Source organism: Pieris napi, chromosome 11 (assembly GCF_905475465.1).
Source record: "Pieris napi chromosome 11, ilPieNapi1.2, whole genome shotgun sequence".
In the NCBI taxonomy this organism is placed as follows: Eukaryota; Metazoa; Arthropoda; class Insecta; order Lepidoptera; family Pieridae; genus Pieris; species Pieris napi.
This window is the reverse complement of record NC_062244.1, coordinates 9,158,262-9,177,313: the sequence shown is the minus strand read 5'-3', so window position 1 is coordinate 9,177,313 and position 19,052 is coordinate 9,158,262. Positions and strand designations below refer to the sequence as shown.

At 34.5% G+C, this 19,052-nt stretch overlaps 1 protein-coding gene across 8 annotated transcripts in view; it reads left to right on the top strand.

Moving 5' to 3' along the window:
- LOC125053671 (dystrophin, isoforms A/C/F/G/H-like) overlaps positions 1-19,052 on the top strand; it is a 358,079-nt gene that overhangs the window by 334,380 nt on the left and 4,647 nt on the right. For all 8 annotated transcript variants that reach the window (XM_047655156.1, XM_047655161.1, XM_047655155.1 and 5 more), the window contains 14 exons: positions 11,280-11,539; positions 12,154-12,312; positions 12,544-12,680; positions 13,502-13,620; positions 14,164-14,333; positions 14,510-14,591; positions 15,182-15,314; positions 15,602-15,824; positions 16,060-16,171; positions 16,820-16,940; positions 17,315-17,462; positions 17,690-17,830; positions 18,469-18,595; positions 18,767-18,895. In XM_047655156.1, coding sequence (XP_047511112.1) covers positions 11,280-11,539; positions 12,154-12,312; positions 12,544-12,680; positions 13,502-13,620; positions 14,164-14,333; positions 14,510-14,591; positions 15,182-15,314; positions 15,602-15,824; positions 16,060-16,171; positions 16,820-16,940; positions 17,315-17,462; positions 17,690-17,830; positions 18,469-18,595; positions 18,767-18,895 — 2,061 coding nt within the window. The remainder of the gene's footprint in view (positions 1-11,279; positions 11,540-12,153; positions 12,313-12,543; positions 12,681-13,501; positions 13,621-14,163; positions 14,334-14,509; positions 14,592-15,181; positions 15,315-15,601; positions 15,825-16,059; positions 16,172-16,819; positions 16,941-17,314; positions 17,463-17,689; positions 17,831-18,468; positions 18,596-18,766; positions 18,896-19,052) is intronic.

The window sequence follows — 19,052 nt, the reverse complement described above, 5'->3', positions numbered from 1 at the left end:
GCTAGCAATCGGGCAGGAGGCTCACCCGATGTTAAGTGATACCTATGGACACTCACATTGCCAGAAGGCTCGCAAGTGCGTTGCCGGCCTTAAAAATATTAATTTTATATTTCAGTCTACTTTTAACTTTTTATAAAGATACTAGTGGACCCGACAGACGTTGTCCTGCATGATATTTCAAGCTATTAGGATATTAAAGTATGAAAGTACCGACTGCAGCGCCACCTGCCGGGCTGATTTGTGAATCTAAACCATTCCCAGATCCCCTTGAACACACACAAAAAATTTCATCAAAATCGGTCCAGTCGTTTGAGAGAAGTTCAGTGACATACACACTCACAGAAGAATTATATATATAAAGATTTAAATTAAAGGTGTACTTTTACGAATAAATAAATGTACTATACATTTGTACTAATGAAATTATTTTTTTGTTACAGGTAATGAACATTTCAATTATATGTGTAACAGGAGTTTGGTAAAGTATATTAAAATTGGATGTGTGGGACAACGTTTAATCACCTACTTACGTATACATAAATACTTAGGATTGATAACCTTCCCCTTATTTTTTTTAGTCGATTAAAATTGCAAAAAGGGATAGTCACGGGATAATTCCTTTCTCAAATATTTATAAAATATGTTGTTGTATTTTCAAACGATAGAATGAAATTAGAATCCAAGTTTACAGATATATTATATATATCCTCATTGTTTATGATAAAAGAATTATCCTTTTAAAAAAAATATAGCAAGTCTTGAACAGACTTCCAAAAACATTTTTTCATTAATTAGAAGACGAATCAATACACATAAAAAATATTAGTATTTTTTATTTTACGCATTTGTAGTCGTTCGGAGAATTTATTAGACTTTACGAAGCTATCACTAGATACAGTAAGACTAGATCCAACTAGCTTTTATAATTATTCTAATCATTCAAGCATACAATATGTTTACAAACAGTAGTAGAATTGTCTTAAGGTGGGAGTTACATTAAACAAAAAATTTAAGAACTTGTAACTATTAAACTGATTGCCTGGTCGAGCAAGATAGCGTCGCAGTTATAGTAAATAACATTATCATAATGGCGTGTAACTCCAAGGTATTAAGTTCGATAACTGTACATTGTACGCAACTTTATCAATAAATTACATTTCAATCGATTTACACTGCGGTTTAAGGATTAATCTCAGAGCGGGAGACTTAACCTATTAATTGTATAATAAAATTAATTTGTCTTAGTTTTGGTGTTCTCTGTACTTTTAGTTATTTTTTAATGTTGTAGCAGTGTTCGCTTAGGGGCTTCAGCGTGCGACTCTCATCTCGTCCTAGGTTCGATCCCCAGCTTGCACCAATGGACTTTCTTTCTATGTGCGCATTTAACATTCGAGCGAATTACAGTGGGAACAAAACGCAAACTATTATTTTTTTTACATTCCTTTTCTTTTTTTGCGTCTGAGGCGCAATGTAACTGTTGTGGTCTCTGGTAGAATGACCAGCGCTGTGGAACAGTCTGCTCCTCAGCATAAGGCTAAGCCAGGTCCAGTTACAACCACAACACACACACATTACTCACTTAAAATGTACCTTATTCCATTAAAAAAAATCTTTCTTTTTTTTATTTATATTATTATTTTGTGTGTTACTGTGTGTGTCAATGTCAACCGTAGTATCAAGGTGAGTCAAGGCAGAAAACAATTAATACATAGTCATATATACACGGATCCACCGAGCAATCCCCACAAGCGGCACCCGTACACGAGTACGACGCATGGCCATCCATCGGCCCCTTACCATATCATAGACAACCCGACGCATGGACGCCACCAGTTACAAAATATTGTTTTTCCGGTAATGGAACCCTTATCAGAATATTTATTTATTCGTAAACTACTTCTAAAACAAGTTAATCGCCTACTGTGGCGTCCATGCGTCGGGTTGTCTCTCTCCCTAAAATATGGCGAGGGGGCCGATGGCTGGCCATGCGTCATACTCGTGAACGGGTGCTACTTGTGGTGACTGGTCGTACTTGAATTCGTGTATGCGGTGATGTTAATTATTTCGACTATGTGTTTGCGTGTTGTTCCCACGAGAATGTAAGTGCGTGCTCCTATTTCACCATGCCTCCTGCTGATAGGGGACAAGTCTTTGTTTTTATTTATGTTATTATTATTAATTACTTAAAATGTCATGTGGAACATGGTGTAATGGTTGCAGCTCCTTACAAACGTTGTGTAAAATAAAAAAAAATAAAAAACATGGCGATTAAAAAGAGTGGCGGAGAGTTTATTGCCAGTTCTTCTCTTCCGTTCTACGCCCTTGATTTGAGAACTGGCAGTAAATGTAAAATTAGAAGCATTAATATTTATTTCTTTAATGACGAATCACAAGTGTACATTGTGTTACCTACGTGAATAAATGATTTTTGAATTTGAATTTTGAATTTGAATACTTATTTGCTCGCTAACGCTTATACTGCGCACCATCACTATGCAATGTGTTATTTAGATAGGATAGCTTGAACAAGCTTGTTGGATTATATCCTAAACTTAATAAATTAACATTGTTACCATCCATTTACATTGACAACAGCGTCTGTAACATTGTATTTTTATATTAGTGGCTTTTTTATAATTGATAGGAAAAATTACTAATTTTTTTTAGAATACAAAAGTTCTTAAGAACCACCATCGACGAGGGCATGGTCAGTAGACTTACACCATGCCTAAAAATTTGCGAGATCATTATTAATTTAACGATAACGATGGGGCTAGAATAACCTTAAATCTTAATATAGCCCCCCAGTAAAAATATTAAAATTTAACCTTTTAAAAACATGTTCCACAATGTAGTTTTACATACAATTGCTTGCAACACTGAATGTGCACAGATTAAATTCATGTGTGCGTGACGATTTTGACATTTTTGAAATGTCAACGAAGACTCGGCGTTGGGCGTGATTACAATTTGAATATTTTACTTCGTGATATTAAATTGTTACGCTCAATTGTGTAGTAATAGAGTATTTCGTATAATTGCATTTTTCATTCAAAATATGCATTAAAACGAAATAGGGTAATTTCCGTAAACAATAATTGTTTCGGATACAGGATGCTATCACCTTCAGGAAATATAATATATACATATAAAATGCAAACAATAAAAAAGACAAAACAATATACATATGTATAATTTTATAAACAGATAGTTATTAATATAATATAACTGCTATAAGTATTGATACTTAAAGAAGGACCAGCATGGCTATGGACAGATATGTTTTCTACTATTTCATATGTAGATCTAGATATTTCTTAGGAGAGTTATCAGCCTTCTCTGTCACCGAGTTTTCTCATATCTAGGAAAAAGAAACAGTTAACATCGGACGTTAAGTTCTTTTTTACACAGGTAAATTTATTTCGATCGTTCATCTAATATATAAAATTCTCGTGTCACAGTTCTCCTCCGAAACGGCTTGACCGATTTTGATGAAATTTTTTGTGCTTATCCGGTATCTATGAGAATCGGCCAACATCTATTTTTCATCCCCCTGAATGTTAGGGGTAGTCCACCCCTAAATTTATTTTTTATTTTTTAGACAACATTTTTAATTTCTATTTTTTTATGATACAGCATTAAAAAATACATACAACCCCTACTTTTTTCACCCCTCTACGATCAACCCCTATTTTTTTTTAAATATACATGACAAAACGACGTTTGCCCGGTCAGCTAGTAGATTAATAAAAAACTTGGCTAAAAGTTATAAATAAACGAAATTTTGAGTGGTAGTAAATGTAGGAACCAAAAACGAATTATTTAGGTGCAAAAAATCTCGCATCGCTCCATAAAAAACTACAAACGATCTGAGTCACCCTCCACATATGGCATCAATGTTATGCAAACAAAAACATACCTTATCTTCGAGTCATAAAGTTTAAAAACTGATAAATCGGAGAACAATAAAAGGGGTTACTGTTCCCGAGAAATCTAAACTTCAATGTAGTTTTACGAGTGACTTAAGATTTAAAATTACCCATAAACCTAATACAGACAAGTCCATATATGTATTATATATAAGAGAAATAAATTTTAATAATAATCCATTGGCGCTTGTTTCTGTCCTGGCCGCTGTTTGCTTTTAGATAACACATAAACGAATAGGAGGATAGAATAGAATAATAAAAAGGCTTACAAAGGCATTGTATATCTTATGTCGCTATATCTTTAATTTTACTACCACTATGTGCTCTTATTGCGAACCTAATGACGACCTATAGCTGAATTGCATACGTTTTAGTTTATAGGTGGTACGAAAGAAATTCAATTCAACTTGGGAACCCAAACTGAATGGCACCAATATTTCATGGTAGGATTTTCGTCCCTGAAATCGCTTAAAATCGCAATTCTTATTACATGTTGCAGCGCATAATATTCAGATAGTAATAAATTTAAAATCCCTATATATTTTTTACTTCTCGTGCAATTAACCTATTATTACAAAGCGTTCTTTAACAAAAGAAACACAAGTTTTAATTAATTTACACCCCTTTGTGTTTGAAAGAAACTATTTTCTTTATTTTTTTCTAGAAGTAGCCCGCAGCATCGCTTGCATTGGTAATTATTTGCTCGAATAAAATGTACACACTGCTATGCATTTTTACGTTTTATACATAGAAGATAGTTGAGGCAAAACTAAACAGTATATGGGATATCTTTGAATTGCTTGGGTTATCCAAAACCTGAGAATTGTCTAATGTAAATTGAATAATGATAAAAGTCTCCCGTTTAATTTCCAATCACTACAACAGTAGAATATACAGCTTGGATTTTTTATATATACTTTATACATTTTTTCTTGTTATCCTTAATATCCTAGCTTCCTTCAGTACCGTGGTAAAGAAGACCTCTTCACGGCTTTTTCCAAATATCTCTGTCCACGGCTTTCTTTCTCCATTCGCTTCCTACTAGCGCTTCTATTGCTTTCTATTTTTTGGGGCGCCCCTTTCTGCTTCTTCAGCTTGGTCTTGGTACATTTATTAAACTTAAATGTTTACCTAAGTTTCCCCAGATTCCCATAGCTTTCTCGGTGAACTCGTAAATATAGTATCGGCTTATACTTAACCGCCCACTCTTGCATTCCTTTCTGAATCATCGGACGTATCTTTCCAGTATCTAGCAATAATTTGCGAATATTTAGATTCACAAGGAATCTAATTCAAAACTAAATAGAACCTTCTTTCTACGAAATAAAGTGCATTTTACCAGTTTACCTATATCTCATTTTTATATTCTAGCCAAGTCATTCTTACTGTATTTATATTTTATTACGACTGTCTTATTGGTTGCAATGTTCGTCTTCAGCTCATGAAGTCCCGGAATGCCAGCTCGAATAATCAAAACACGCTATTGCCATTTTATTTTTGATTTTCATTGTCGTCGATTTTTTTTGTTATTATTGCGATTTGTTATGAATGCGTATACAGTTTGTTAACCTCATCGTGTTCAAAGACTAATAAACGCAAGGTCGTTCCAATAAGGGTACACCCGGTCCCCATAAGGGTATCACCAGTTTGTCAACCGTTACTACATACTCGAAGTACCTACTTATATGGTAATGATCGCCAACTTGTTTACAGGAATCTCATGAGCTAAAACTAGAAAATCTTGAGATTTTTATGCTCATGTATTGACAATAATCAGTACTAAAACAATTGCAAAGTTGTTTGGAAGATTCTTTTCAAATTAGGAATTAGTTTGAATTGACAGAACACTTTATAATCTATAATAAAATATATAAAAGTCCAAATTATAATATACTTGTAGAGGCAAAATAAACAATTACTTATATATAGGTACGCCTTATTCTTAAGCGTTACTTTGTCACGTTTATGTGCCTACATTCAAAGTCATACAATAATGACAAAACTAAATATTATTCTTCCAGTTTATTAAAGCGTAATTACCGTACGTACGTGCGTAAGCGTACCTTAAACTTAAAAACACTATATAATATGTTAATTGGTGAAATTAATAATTTCCATACAGTATATTCCTGCCAGATGAAATAATGCCACGTCACATTATAGATACAATCGAAATCAGAAGCTAAACAGTATTTAATCTTTGCACCATTCTCAGAGATATACAACCTTATTAATAGAAGTATAATTGGTAATTCTGAATACAGCTGTAAGATAATCCATAATAATAACTAAACAGCAAATGTAAACAAATATATCAGCCTTAACCGAGGCAATAAGGCAATGATAAGCTATCAGGAAGTAATTATGGCAATCAGCCACGCACATTGCTTGAACACATGTGCCGATATACTACACTCGTGATGTCACCTGGCTTTATCCCATTTTAATCCCGGTAAAATTTAAATAACGATTTCAACCAAAGTTTTTCTACGTGAAAAAACTTTACGAATACTTAAGGCAGATATTTAAAGATCAATCATAACTAAAATCACCGAAGTTTTATATAATGCATTTTCTTCAAGTATTAAAAGGTTCCTAATTAATATTGGAAAGGCAAAATATCTCTGAAGAAATACCATGCCCCAAAAATAAGGTACTCAGTAAACGGTACTTTTTTCAAGAGTTCTCAAACAATTTTTTAGAACAAATCTTTAGAACATTTAAAGAAGCTAAATCATTATTTTAAAAATTGTTATTACAATGCAATTCATTAGTTCTGAAATACACAGTCAGACTGATTTTGTTGTATTGACACGATGGCCTTACGCAATCACTTGCAATAAGCATAACCATCAAATTAGGGCATTTCACAGATATCGATAACACCTACAGGTCACTGACCGTAGTAATAACCAATGTAATGAGCATAACATGTTTACAATTCATTAATAATTCCAAAAACGAAGTTTTATTCTAATGTGTCCTTTTTCTATTTAATATAAATAATATGGATATTGCTAATTGTACGTCACTGACCTATTTATGTTTTCAATTGTCCTTGGTTTTTTTATCAATTTGAAAGAGTTTTCATGTGATATTTTAGTTCGAATTTTAAAAAATTGAATTTTAGTCACAGACCGATTTTTATGTTTTATTAAAAAAAATGTTATTAGTTTTCTTTTGTTTGAAAGTGCTGGGAGCACTAAATAAGTTTTACATTGAGAATTATCGAATTATGAAATATTCGTAGTTGATTCAGATTAAATAACATTATTCAATTGTAAACTTGTCAAATTTACAAAATATAGTTTTAATATATATGGAGGTGTCTATGACCTAAATAGGTTCGATGTCGTAGTAGGTATTTGTTAGTCTGGAAACACACCCGTATGACTCAATGCAACAATAATTTCAGTATGGACACGTGCTGAATCGATGCAGAATAAACATAATACCCCCTGTTGTGTCAAACTCAGGGCTGTCACAAACCATAAAGGTTTACATACTATGTTAAATTACGATAAATTTCAACTAAATAATTTTTAAAATTGAAAATATTTTCACGGTCTGAAATCCGTATTTGTTACCATAGTAACCATTTTATACATGACACACCGTTACCATGGATAATACTGTACTGTATTAAAAACACGTTTTATAATTAGTAACATTGTTTCTTTATTTAAATACTGAAATATTTTTCAAAGCATTTTTATTAGTAGTAGACTAGGAATATATGTCGTTGTTACAAAATACGTGCTGTGAGCCCTGAACACAAACTATTATGCAATATTACCTATAAACCTACCAGTTATCGCGCTCTGATTAATATTTAAAATATTTATACTTAAAACACGCGACTATTAAAACACTAAGTGTTATAATTGTGAGTAAAACTCGTATTAAATACTACGCTTACATATATATATTATGTAATAATTGCGTAAATAAATTTTCTTTTGTTTCAATAATTTGTATAATTTGAACCAACTTATGTTTTTTTATCCTTCAAGGATAATGTTTGCTTGTACCTGTCACATTAAAACTAGTATTTTCTTGTATGTACTTGTACCAATGCCAAACGTGGGCAAGTGTTGGTGAGTTTAAAAAATTCCTCATTTTGCTGACGGTTCATTTAATACCAGATCAACAAATCTCCTTTTAGGTAGTCTAACTCGTATTGTCACAATGTCGTTGAGCACTGTCAAATATGTCAAACTTCATTTAGAAGAAAATATATTTGACAGCTCTTAAAACTAGTGTTATTTAATTAGTAACATCAATTATAATTGACGAAAATGATGAGATGCAATCACATATCTATTCTTTTTTTTAACTTTACGCAACGAATTCCTGTTTTATACATAAATTGTGTGATAGAGTGTAGGAATACACATGGGTATTCTAAAGATTGAACAGTGGCAGATAAAAAGACATAATGTAATCAGAAAATAAAATAACACGTCCCCAAAGACAGGGGCGAAAAATCTTTATTCTTCATCTTCAAATATTCCAAAATAGGATTCGCTGATAAATAGACTGATTCAAATACGTTTCTACAACTTTACATTTTACATCATGTTTATATTGCTTTTGAAATAAATAAAACTAAATAAAAACAAATAAAACGGTCAATTGTCAAAGATCTAAGTGTATAGGGCACATCTTTCTAGTCAATAAACATCAATCGTGTATCATATTAGGTAATCTGTGACTATTCGATATTTAAAATCTGTTCAACAAGGGGGTTAAACAGTCAAAATTTGCCTTAAAATAAAATTATTGAATGCTTTGTACGTTTCACATTAACTTAGCAAATGAATAACCGTCATTTAATTATTTAACAGATTTGTAAGACGTCTACAAATAGGCATCTCTACAATCGTACAGGTACTTAAGCCGAAGGAATTTTTGGGTTATATAAAGAAAAGATCGTATGGAAAAATTGATTTACGAATAAATCCTATTTCCCATTGCTCTGTCTCCACTTGGTTGTCAGGAGTCGTGACCGACGCCGTGTGGTCTATGTATCTGTGTCGTGCATCAATTAGAGGCTGTAAAGACAATAGGGCTGTCCAGAACTGCCTTCATAGACTACTAAATGAGAATGATTTAATATATTAATAACCCAAAATCACAGGATTACGATTGAGAGGTACCACGAATTGAGTGATCACGTGGTACGCGTTGAGTAATGAGTAGGTTTAATGTTTTATTATTTTCTAATAAAGTTAATCAGTAGGCCAGATAAGTAATTAACAGTTTAATTCAGCTTTTAGCAGAAAAACTGAGACGGAAAATATCATGCTTTTTAGAATCAGGATCGTTTCTTAAATAACTAATGAGAGAGGTCACAGTTTATTTTGATTAAATAATTCTTGATTAAATCTTTAGACATTTGAGAAATAATGCAAAGAAAATGCGTTGTCGCGAATGTACTTTCCTTTTAGATATAAATGGCAGGTTGGAGTTTCAAAGGTAAACCGAGAGGCATTATTTAATTGAGAGAACTTTCTCTTAACTCTAAAAGCCTTCATTAAAGGGTGCCATTTAATGAGAGAAAGTCTGTTAGAAGCGGGAATTCTGTGTCGATTTATACAACTATGCTAGAGAATTGTTTTGGATTTGTTTGTTCAGTGAAACACGTTTGCAAATACGAATAACTTTGTAATTAAAATCGTCTTAGTAAGGTTAGGTGTGTAGTTTGCTTTTGGTAAAATACATTTATTGCCGCTTAAAAGACATAGGTAAAAAAATAACACTTGTAGTAGGAATTATTTTATTAGAATTTCTACAATTTTATTTAAAAATACACGCAATAAAGGCAATTGTTAAAGGACATTTTATTGTCAACATGATGTTATATGAAGTGATACATAATAATTAATAAGTGCTTTGTGCCGAAAAATATTCAAATAAAATTTAGATGTATCTGTCAATTTATTAATTAGTTTGACAATTGACAACATTTGGTTTGATTTTTAAAAACCAGTAGCGCCGTAACCTTTGGCCCTGGCCACTGATTTCTCAGTGATCAGCGTTCTGCTTGAGCTACGCTGTCGACTTTTAGGGTCTCAGGCATGCCGGTTTCCCCACGATGTTTCCGTTACCGTACGAGCGAGTGTTAAATGCCATTGGTACACAGCCGGGGTTCAAACCTACAACCTCAGGGATGAGAGTCGCACGCTGACACGAGGCGAATAATACGCTTACTTTTCAAAATTCGAGTTGTATTTTATTTTAATTAAAAGTACACTAGAATCACTGAGGGCTGTATTTTAGGTGAATTTTCTCTGTTCATTCAATAAGATTGAATAGCATATAAATAAGCTTCTACCGATTGGCTACAGCTTCGATCACAGGTCACGTCACTGAGAACTAAGTTCTAAACAAGAGGCGCCCACGCATATCAACGTCTTCGGAATACTAAAGAAGCTCGGATATTCCAGTCATGCATTCACTGTGTCGATTACCGCTTTAATAGATACGAGGAAAACATATAAAAGAGCGTATTGGTAAAATATGGTTACCATATGATTCTGGGTAATTTTTATAATAATTTTGTAAGTGTTTATGATTAAATAAGAGCAGTGTTAGCCTAGTGGCTTCAGAGTGCGACTCTAATCCCTGAGGTCGTAGGTTCGATCCCCGATGGACTTTCTTTCGATGCGCACATTTAATATTCGCTCGAACAGTGAAGGAACACATCGTGAGGAAATCGGCTTGCCTACACCCACAAAGTGGACAACGTGTGTCAGGCACTTGAGGTTTATCACCTACTTGCCTATTGATAAATAATCATGAAAATCTGAGTCACAGACCTAAAAAGGTTGTCGGTTAAAATTAAAATTATTACCCTAAATAATACTGACATTTGAAAGTTCAGAGCGATATGCATTACGGAAAAGAGTGCTTGGCCAAGAGGTGCTTACAATTACTAAGTTAGTAATTGTAACATGTCTTTACAAAGTAGACGACCTAGGCAATACTAGACGCCAAGGCCAGCGTCATCTGCCTTGACATACAAGGTCTACTATCTCTGCTACATTACACCTGTAATGTATCTTAATGCCTCATTCAGAAAAATTTACTATAATTTCTTTTATTAAAACGGATTGTCTGTGGGATATGCTATTTAAATTCGATTCCATTTTCAAATCTATTTTATATAACTATATCGGCTATACAAATCTTTTCTTTACACGCGTAGATATAATAATATCTCCGAAACTGATATTCCCGCGGTTTTCACCAAAGATAAAGCTTATTTCAGAGCTTATTCATGTTAAAGTTCTAATTTTAAATTTGTGAGGTTAAGATTTTTTTTAATCGATTGAATCTCCTTTTCAGCGTGTACGTCAGTTCACGACATCACTAGACGAGCTCGCATCCCGGGTTCAAGCGGCGGAGGCTGCTCGGGCAACATGGCGGGCACCTGGCGACGCCCGAGACGCTCGGACACAACTGGATGCTGTGACCAGGGCACGTGCGCAGATTCCACCATTGCGAAGGCAGGTGGACGAGCTCCGTGCGCAGGCACAGCAGATGGGCAGGGACAATGTGCAATTACCTGAGCATCTTGTTGCTAGGCTGGAGGACTTAAACTCTAGGTAAATAGCAGTCAAAGGAAGATAGTAAGCAAAGGCTTGTAGTATTTAAATTATATTTCATTTCATTAGCCTTTATTGCTGACACCCAGCACAATGTAATAACAATCATATAAGTTACATAAAAAAACACTTAATTCTAGTACATAAATAAAACTTAATCTAATACGTCATTGAAATATTAAAAGTTTGACTTGACCCGTTTTAGGTAGTCAGCGTGTCCTGTGACACGTAGGCCTCTTCCAGCTGTTTCCATTATTTTCTTTTATTAGCTCTTCTTGTCCAAGTTGTGCCTCCTATTATCTTTATATCGTCTGCCCATCTCTTGCTCGGTCTTCCTCTTTTCCTTTTTCTATCACGTGGTTGCTATTCTGTAATTATTTTTGTCCATTTCAACCTGCTATCTCTGGTCATGTGCCCAGTCCAGCGCCATTTCAACTGCCTTATTTTCTTTATAATGGTCGTTGATCTGATCTCTTCTGCTCTTTTTCGATGTCTCAGTGTTACACCCACCATGCTTCTTTCTCTTTGGCATGTTCTCAACTTTAGAAGATATTTCTGAGAGATATTTTATTAAATTATATTTAATATATATTAATCACCACTTATGTTTCCAGGGTATCAGCTCTAAGCTCGGGTGGCGAAGAGCGGGCCCGGCAGCTGGCAGGAGTAGCACGGGATGGTGGTGCGGGGGCAGCTCAGGGCTTCCTAGCAGGCTCTGTTCGCCCGCCTTGGGAGAGAGCGGTTACGCCCGCCAATGTACCATATTATATCAAGTAAGTGGCAAGAAAAACGTAAAATAAGTATAGCCAGCACACAATAGAAAAAAAAATTGTATTATAATTAAATAGCAATCGCAGATTAAAATAGTTGCTAGTGTTTGAATAAGGGGCGATGATAATACGTAGAACTTCAAGAGTTTAAACAAATTCCTACATTTAAAAATATTATTTATAACCCCGACATATACATACGAGATCAGATTATGTATTGTGTTATGTTTCCAGTCATGAACTAGAGACGACCCACTGGGACCATCCCAAGATGATAGAACTAATGAACTCGTTGGCCGATCTCAACGAAGTGAGATTCTCGGCGTATCGCACTGCGCTCAAGCTGAGGACCGTGCAGAAGGCTTTATGTAGTAAGTACTAAGGCTGCATATATATAAACAATAATAATAATAAAAAATCACAATAGTAAAATAATAAATAATTATTTTGTATAATGCAAACATCAAACATTTCCTACCAATAATTAATTTAAAACCCGGAAGCGAAATATGCTTAAAAGAAGTATTAAGAAGATACATAGCGCTTTAGTGTAATTGTTTTTTTGTTTTATAATTTATGTTAGTTGTGGGATTACGAAATAAATAAAGATCTAAGAGAAATTTTTAGGACTATAAATGGTATTTGTAATATATTTTCAGAAAGCAGTTTGAAGTTCTCAGAATTAGAAATAGCTGTTATGTGATATCAATAAGATTAGGTACTATTTCCCAAACGATACGTAATACTAGACCTGTGTTTTTACTTTAATAATGCCATTAAACAAAGACCACTCAGTATACGTACATACGTATGACGGCTCAATAGTCTAGTGGTTAGTACCCCTGACTGCGAATCCATGTGTACCGCGTTCGATCCCGGCTGAGACAAACATCGACGTGATGAGTATTTGGTGTTGTGCTTAGGTCTTGGGTGTTTAAAATATGTATTTATATGTATCTATCTATCTATAATATGTATGTATATCCGTTGCCTAGTACCCTTAACACAAGCTTCGCCAGCTTAGCATGGGACTAGGTCAATTGGTGTGAATTGTCCAATCATAAAAAAAAAATACATAAAAATATTTATATCCCTTATTTGACTGAATCATTGAGCTAGAATTTAGAACGGATTTATGAGAACCTTTAAGTATCTCAAAGTGTTAAATTTAAAAATGTAATTATATTTTCAGTGCACATGCTACAATTGCCAGCGGCGCTAGAAGCCTTCGACTCACACGGGCTGCGGGCGCAGAACGACCGTCTGATTGATATACCTGATATGATCACCGTACTTACATCACTCTATGAGGTATTTACTTCAAACAACCAGCATATATAGTTGTTGCGAGAAGTTGTTCAGAGAAGGAAGAAACAACGATTATTCCGAATATAGTTGACTGTGATTGGATAGTATTGTCACGCATGACAAACATACATCATCACGTATAAATGTCATGACATGACAATTGACTTCAAATGTGAACTTGACATTACGTTCGCATGTTCAAACAGAATCAATTGCACGATTTCGTCTATAGTTTTACATTCATCTCACTGCTCGATTATTCATTATTAATTAAAAAAATCTTTAATTTAGTTGACAAGTACTTCCGAATTAAGAAAGTTTAGTTTTAAGTTTAATTTACTTAAATTTAAAAATAATAATAAAACGCGGCTATTTCTTTATTATACACTACACTGTTTGTTAAATATGTCACTTAAATAAATATTTGCTTTCTTAATTATATTCTTTACATAAACTCTGCTTTTAATATGAAGACTTATGTTAGCAGAGTAATACAAGAACTATAGGTACACAACATTAAATATTAAACTATTGAAATTTGTTTAGACGATTGCTGGCGAAAACCCAAGCGCTGTGAATGTGCCGCTTTGTCTGGATCTGTCGATCAACTGGTTGCTCAACGTGTATGACAGCCAGCGGACCGGGCAGATCCGCGTGCTCAGCTTTAAAGTAGGGCTGGTATTATTGTGCAAGGGGCACCTGGAGGAGAAATATAGGTGAGTTTTCAATCACATAGAATTCTTGCCTTAAGTACCTACATTACCATAAGGTGCAACTTTTTGGTATTTTTACAACCAAAGACACTATTCACGTATATACGCATCAACAAAGTAAAAATTCAGTAAAGCTGAGAACCTCAAATGAATATTTACAATATTAATGTGTATTACAGATATTTGTTCCGGTTAATAGCTGACCCATCGTGTCGCGCGGATCAAAGGAAACTAGGACTCCTATTACACGATTGTATACAGGTACTATAATAATTACCTAATTTCTCAGTTTTGCATCAATCAATTAAAATTCTTATATAATATATTTACCGCCGGCACCGCACTTGCGAACCCTATGGCAATGTGTGTGTCTATGGGCGGCGGTATCACGTAACATCAGGTCAGCCTTCTGCCTGTTTGCGCCCTGTATAAAAAAATAAATGAATCTATCAGCAGTATTTTTTACTAAATATGTTCTACAAATGATGTATTACCACAATAAATCTTTTGTATTTACAAAAATATATTAATTGCAAGAGGAATAGAAGCTAAAAATATCACGTAACACGTTCAACAATTACATGCTTCTGAAGACATGGCATTTTACCAAAATTTAATTCGGACCAAAACCATAGTGAATAAAGTGTTTGGTGCCATATTTCTAAATCAATCCGCTACACACAGGACATCACTTAACCATAGACATAGAAAATAGAAAAAAAAATAATGCGGACGTGTCTTTTTTGTTGAGGGTCTCAAATCACGATTCACCGGCTGTATACCGTGCAGGTTATAATAAATCTTCAGATGTTGTAATTATAACCAATAATACATTTTAAAATTCTCTCCAGGTGCCTCGTCAGTTGGGCGAGGTAGCAGCATTTGGAGGTTCCAATATAGAGCCATCCGTCAGGAGCTGCTTTGAACAGGCCTCGACTGCTGCTAAAGAGGGTGGCAAGGGAAGCACTCTTGATAGGAAAACCGGTAAGATACACTATCAATGAAATATATCTTTCAATCAATTCAAGTTTTTTGTAAATAATATCATTCTAGTTGATATGAATTTTTATTATAATTTAATTATTCCGTTTCAAAATGAAATACAAAAACTTGACGAATTATATTATCCACACTTAAAATTTATAGATTTTTAATCTCAAAAAGAGATTACAATTGTTTCATTGTTGAGCATACATAACTGTGTGTAAAACACATAAATACAATATTTTTAATCGTTATATTAACAATAATGTCTTACTGCTCTTTTCTAGTGGGTGAAAAAGAGAAAGAAAAAGAAGATAAGGAGAAGATCGTAGAGCGAGACGCTGAAGGTCAAGTTGCGTACATCGAGGCAGTTCACTTCCTGCAGTGGTTGCAAAGGGAGCCACAGTCCATGGTGTGGTTGCCAGTGCTGCACCGACTGGCTGCGGCTGAAGGGGCGAAGCACCAGGCCAAGTGTAATATATGCAAGGACTATCCCATTGTGGGCTTTAGGTTCGTATTATAAAGACATCTTAAGGTGCTATTTCAGTGAAATTCGATTAGATCAATTTTGCTAATAAAACGGTATTTTGAGATAGAAACGTTAAAAATTATTCAATAAAACCTGTACATAATATTTTTAATCCTTTGTACGCCTTAAAATATTAAAATAAATTAACATCGTAATATGTCGAAAGCAATAAAATAGATTCGTAATTTAATTCCATTTTCAAATATTACATTCCAGATACCGATGCCTAAAGTGCTTCAACTTTGACATGTGTCAAAAGTGCTTCTTCAGCGGCAAGAAGGCGAAAAACCACAAACTCACGCATCCTATGCAAGAGTACTGCACTGCTGTATGTATTGCGTTAATTTATTTGTTTTATTAAGAGCTATTAAACTGCATACTATTTTATGTACCTACTTATTTATAATAATATTAAAGCCCGTTTATTACCAATATTTACAAATGTTGAATAGAAATACAGTTTCGATTTGTTATTCGATATTCTTCTATTGATGGGAACCCCTTCACGGGTAAAGGCCTCCTCCAGCTTTCTCCTCTCCAAATATCTCTATTCATGGCTTTATATCTCCCTCCATTTGTTTTCTGCTAACGCTTCTATATCTTCTATCCACCTTTTTTTAGGGCCCCCTTTTCTTCCCCTTGTACCTTTTCATATAGTCTTTAAAGACCATTTTTTATCTGTGCATCTTGCTATATGCCTCGCCCTTTGCTACTTCTGTTTTATGAAGGTACCTACTTAATAAATAAAATTTCAACGTATTATTTATAAATACACATAAACACCCGCCTATATAATTATATTTACATATAACATACATAATATACAGACCACAAAGTGACGTTATAAGTTCCCATCTTTTTTAGTAAACTTGATGTCACTTCTGTCTAGAATTCAAATATCGAATACAATCTACATGTCTAACTGACGTTTACAGTTTACTATTTAATAATGGTATTAATAAAACTTAAATTTCAGACGACATCTGGCGAGGACGTGCGTGACTTCACCCGAGCATTGCGAAACAAATTCAAGTCCGCACGGTACTTTAAGAAACATCCGCGAGTTGGTTATCTGCCCGTACAAACTGTATTGGAAGGTTAGTTAATATAAAGATAGACAGTATATAGAGATAGGGATAAAAAATAAAATAATAGATATTTCGTTTTTCTTTTGTTATGAAATATACCTATATGTTACATCCTTATTACATTTTAAGTTATGTCTTGATATCATGACACGGTAGCGTGATAATGTGCAAATTTTAAAATCTATTATTGTCTTATATAAATAAAATTTGAATGCAATATTTACTAAAATTGTAATAAAATTGAAAAATTCCTTTAAATACAAATTTGCGCGCCATTGTGTGTGGCAGAATATGCGAACTTATGATTGTACCACCTGACACATTTTTGTACCATATTCTTGCAATAAATTATTATTATTATTATAAAAGTAAATGGTGTGTAGGTGACGCCTTGGAGTCCCCAGCGCCGTCTCCGCAGCACGGAGCTGGTGGCGCGACGGGAGGTGACGACATGCATTCTCGTCTGGAACTTTACGCCTCGCGACTAGCACAGGTTGAGCTCGGCGCACGCGCAGCCGATACGCCTGACAGGTAAAACTTACTTTAGTATATTTCATATACCTTTTTCTTATCGATATTCAACTACTTTTGACCAATTAATAATTATGTTTAATAATTCTGAAGAGCGTATAAATTTTCTTTGTTAGGCGTTAGGAAATAAATATAACAAACCATATTTAATACAATTAAAGCCCAAAATCTTCCGAAAACAAGGTTAATGCTTCTGAACTCGGATTAATACTAAAATGTCTGTATAGTGATGAGGAGCATCAGCTGATAGCGCAGTACTGTGCATCACTTAATGGAGGAGCAGAGGGTGAAGAAGCGCCACGTTCACCAGTCCATGTCGTCTCCGTAATACACCGGGAACAGAGACACGAACTGGAAGCTATGATCAGGTAACTATTGCAATTTTACTCTAGATAGAATTAATCATTCTTTTTTTTAGATAATATGTCAATGTTTGACGACTCATTGGTCTAGTGGTTAGTACCCCTGACTGCGAATCCATGGGTCCCGGGTTCGATCCCCGGCTGAGGCGAACATCGATATGATTAGCATTTGGTGTTGTTCTTAGGTCTTGGGTGTTTAAATATGTATTTATATGTATATCTATCTATAATATGTATGTATATCCGTTGCCTAGTACCCATAACACAAGCTTCACCAGCTTAGCATGGGACTAGGTCAATTGGTGTGAATTGTCTTTAAAAAAAAAAAAAAAAGTCAAAGATTATGTTATAAAAGAACACGATGTCATTTGTTTTATTAGAATGGCGGCACCACGTAATATCATAGTCATCTTACAATCTGTAGGATGTCAATGTGTCAAAGTCAATTTGTCAGTACTCAGTAGTGCCGCCTGCACCGGACGTGCGCACTGACCGTGTTTAAATTTAAGTAAAAATGTCGGAAGACTGTAGTGACACCAATTTTGCAATTATTAATCGCGTTGAATCGGCGACATATGGTATAGTTGCTTAACGTTTTTAACGGAAATATAAATTATTAACCAAATGCCTACTTTAATTTTCAGGGAGCTGGAAGAAGAGAACGCCAGCCTACAAGCGGAGTACGAACGATTGAAGGCCAAGCAGACTCCTGGCTCTACGCCCGAAGACCAACTCGCTCTGAATGAGAACAGGAACGCGCCTGTTGACCAGGTAACAACTTTGAGATTAGAAAATATTTATGCTTAAAGTCTTATTATTAAATACTTACTACTACTATTACGTTCCCCTTGCTAGATTTTTTTCCCCTTTTAATAAATAATTAAATTGAACCTGAAAAAAAACCCAGTCCAATAGTTCTGTAATGTGATTTTCCATTTGCAGGACATGATGGCAGAGGCTCGCTTGCTTCGACAACATAAGGGACGGCTGGAGGCGCGCATGCAAATCCTCGAGGAACACAACCGACAGCTGGAAGCTCAACTGCAAAGACTTAGGAGACTGCTGGACGAGGTATTCTTCATAGATTCATAAAATTTTCTCGTCTATAATTCACCTATTGCCGGGATAAAGGCCTTCAAATGTATATCCACCACGGTGTATATGACTGGTGCTAGCGGATTGAAGATCTAGTTATCATTGTGATGCTTTTAAGATAAGTATTGAGGTC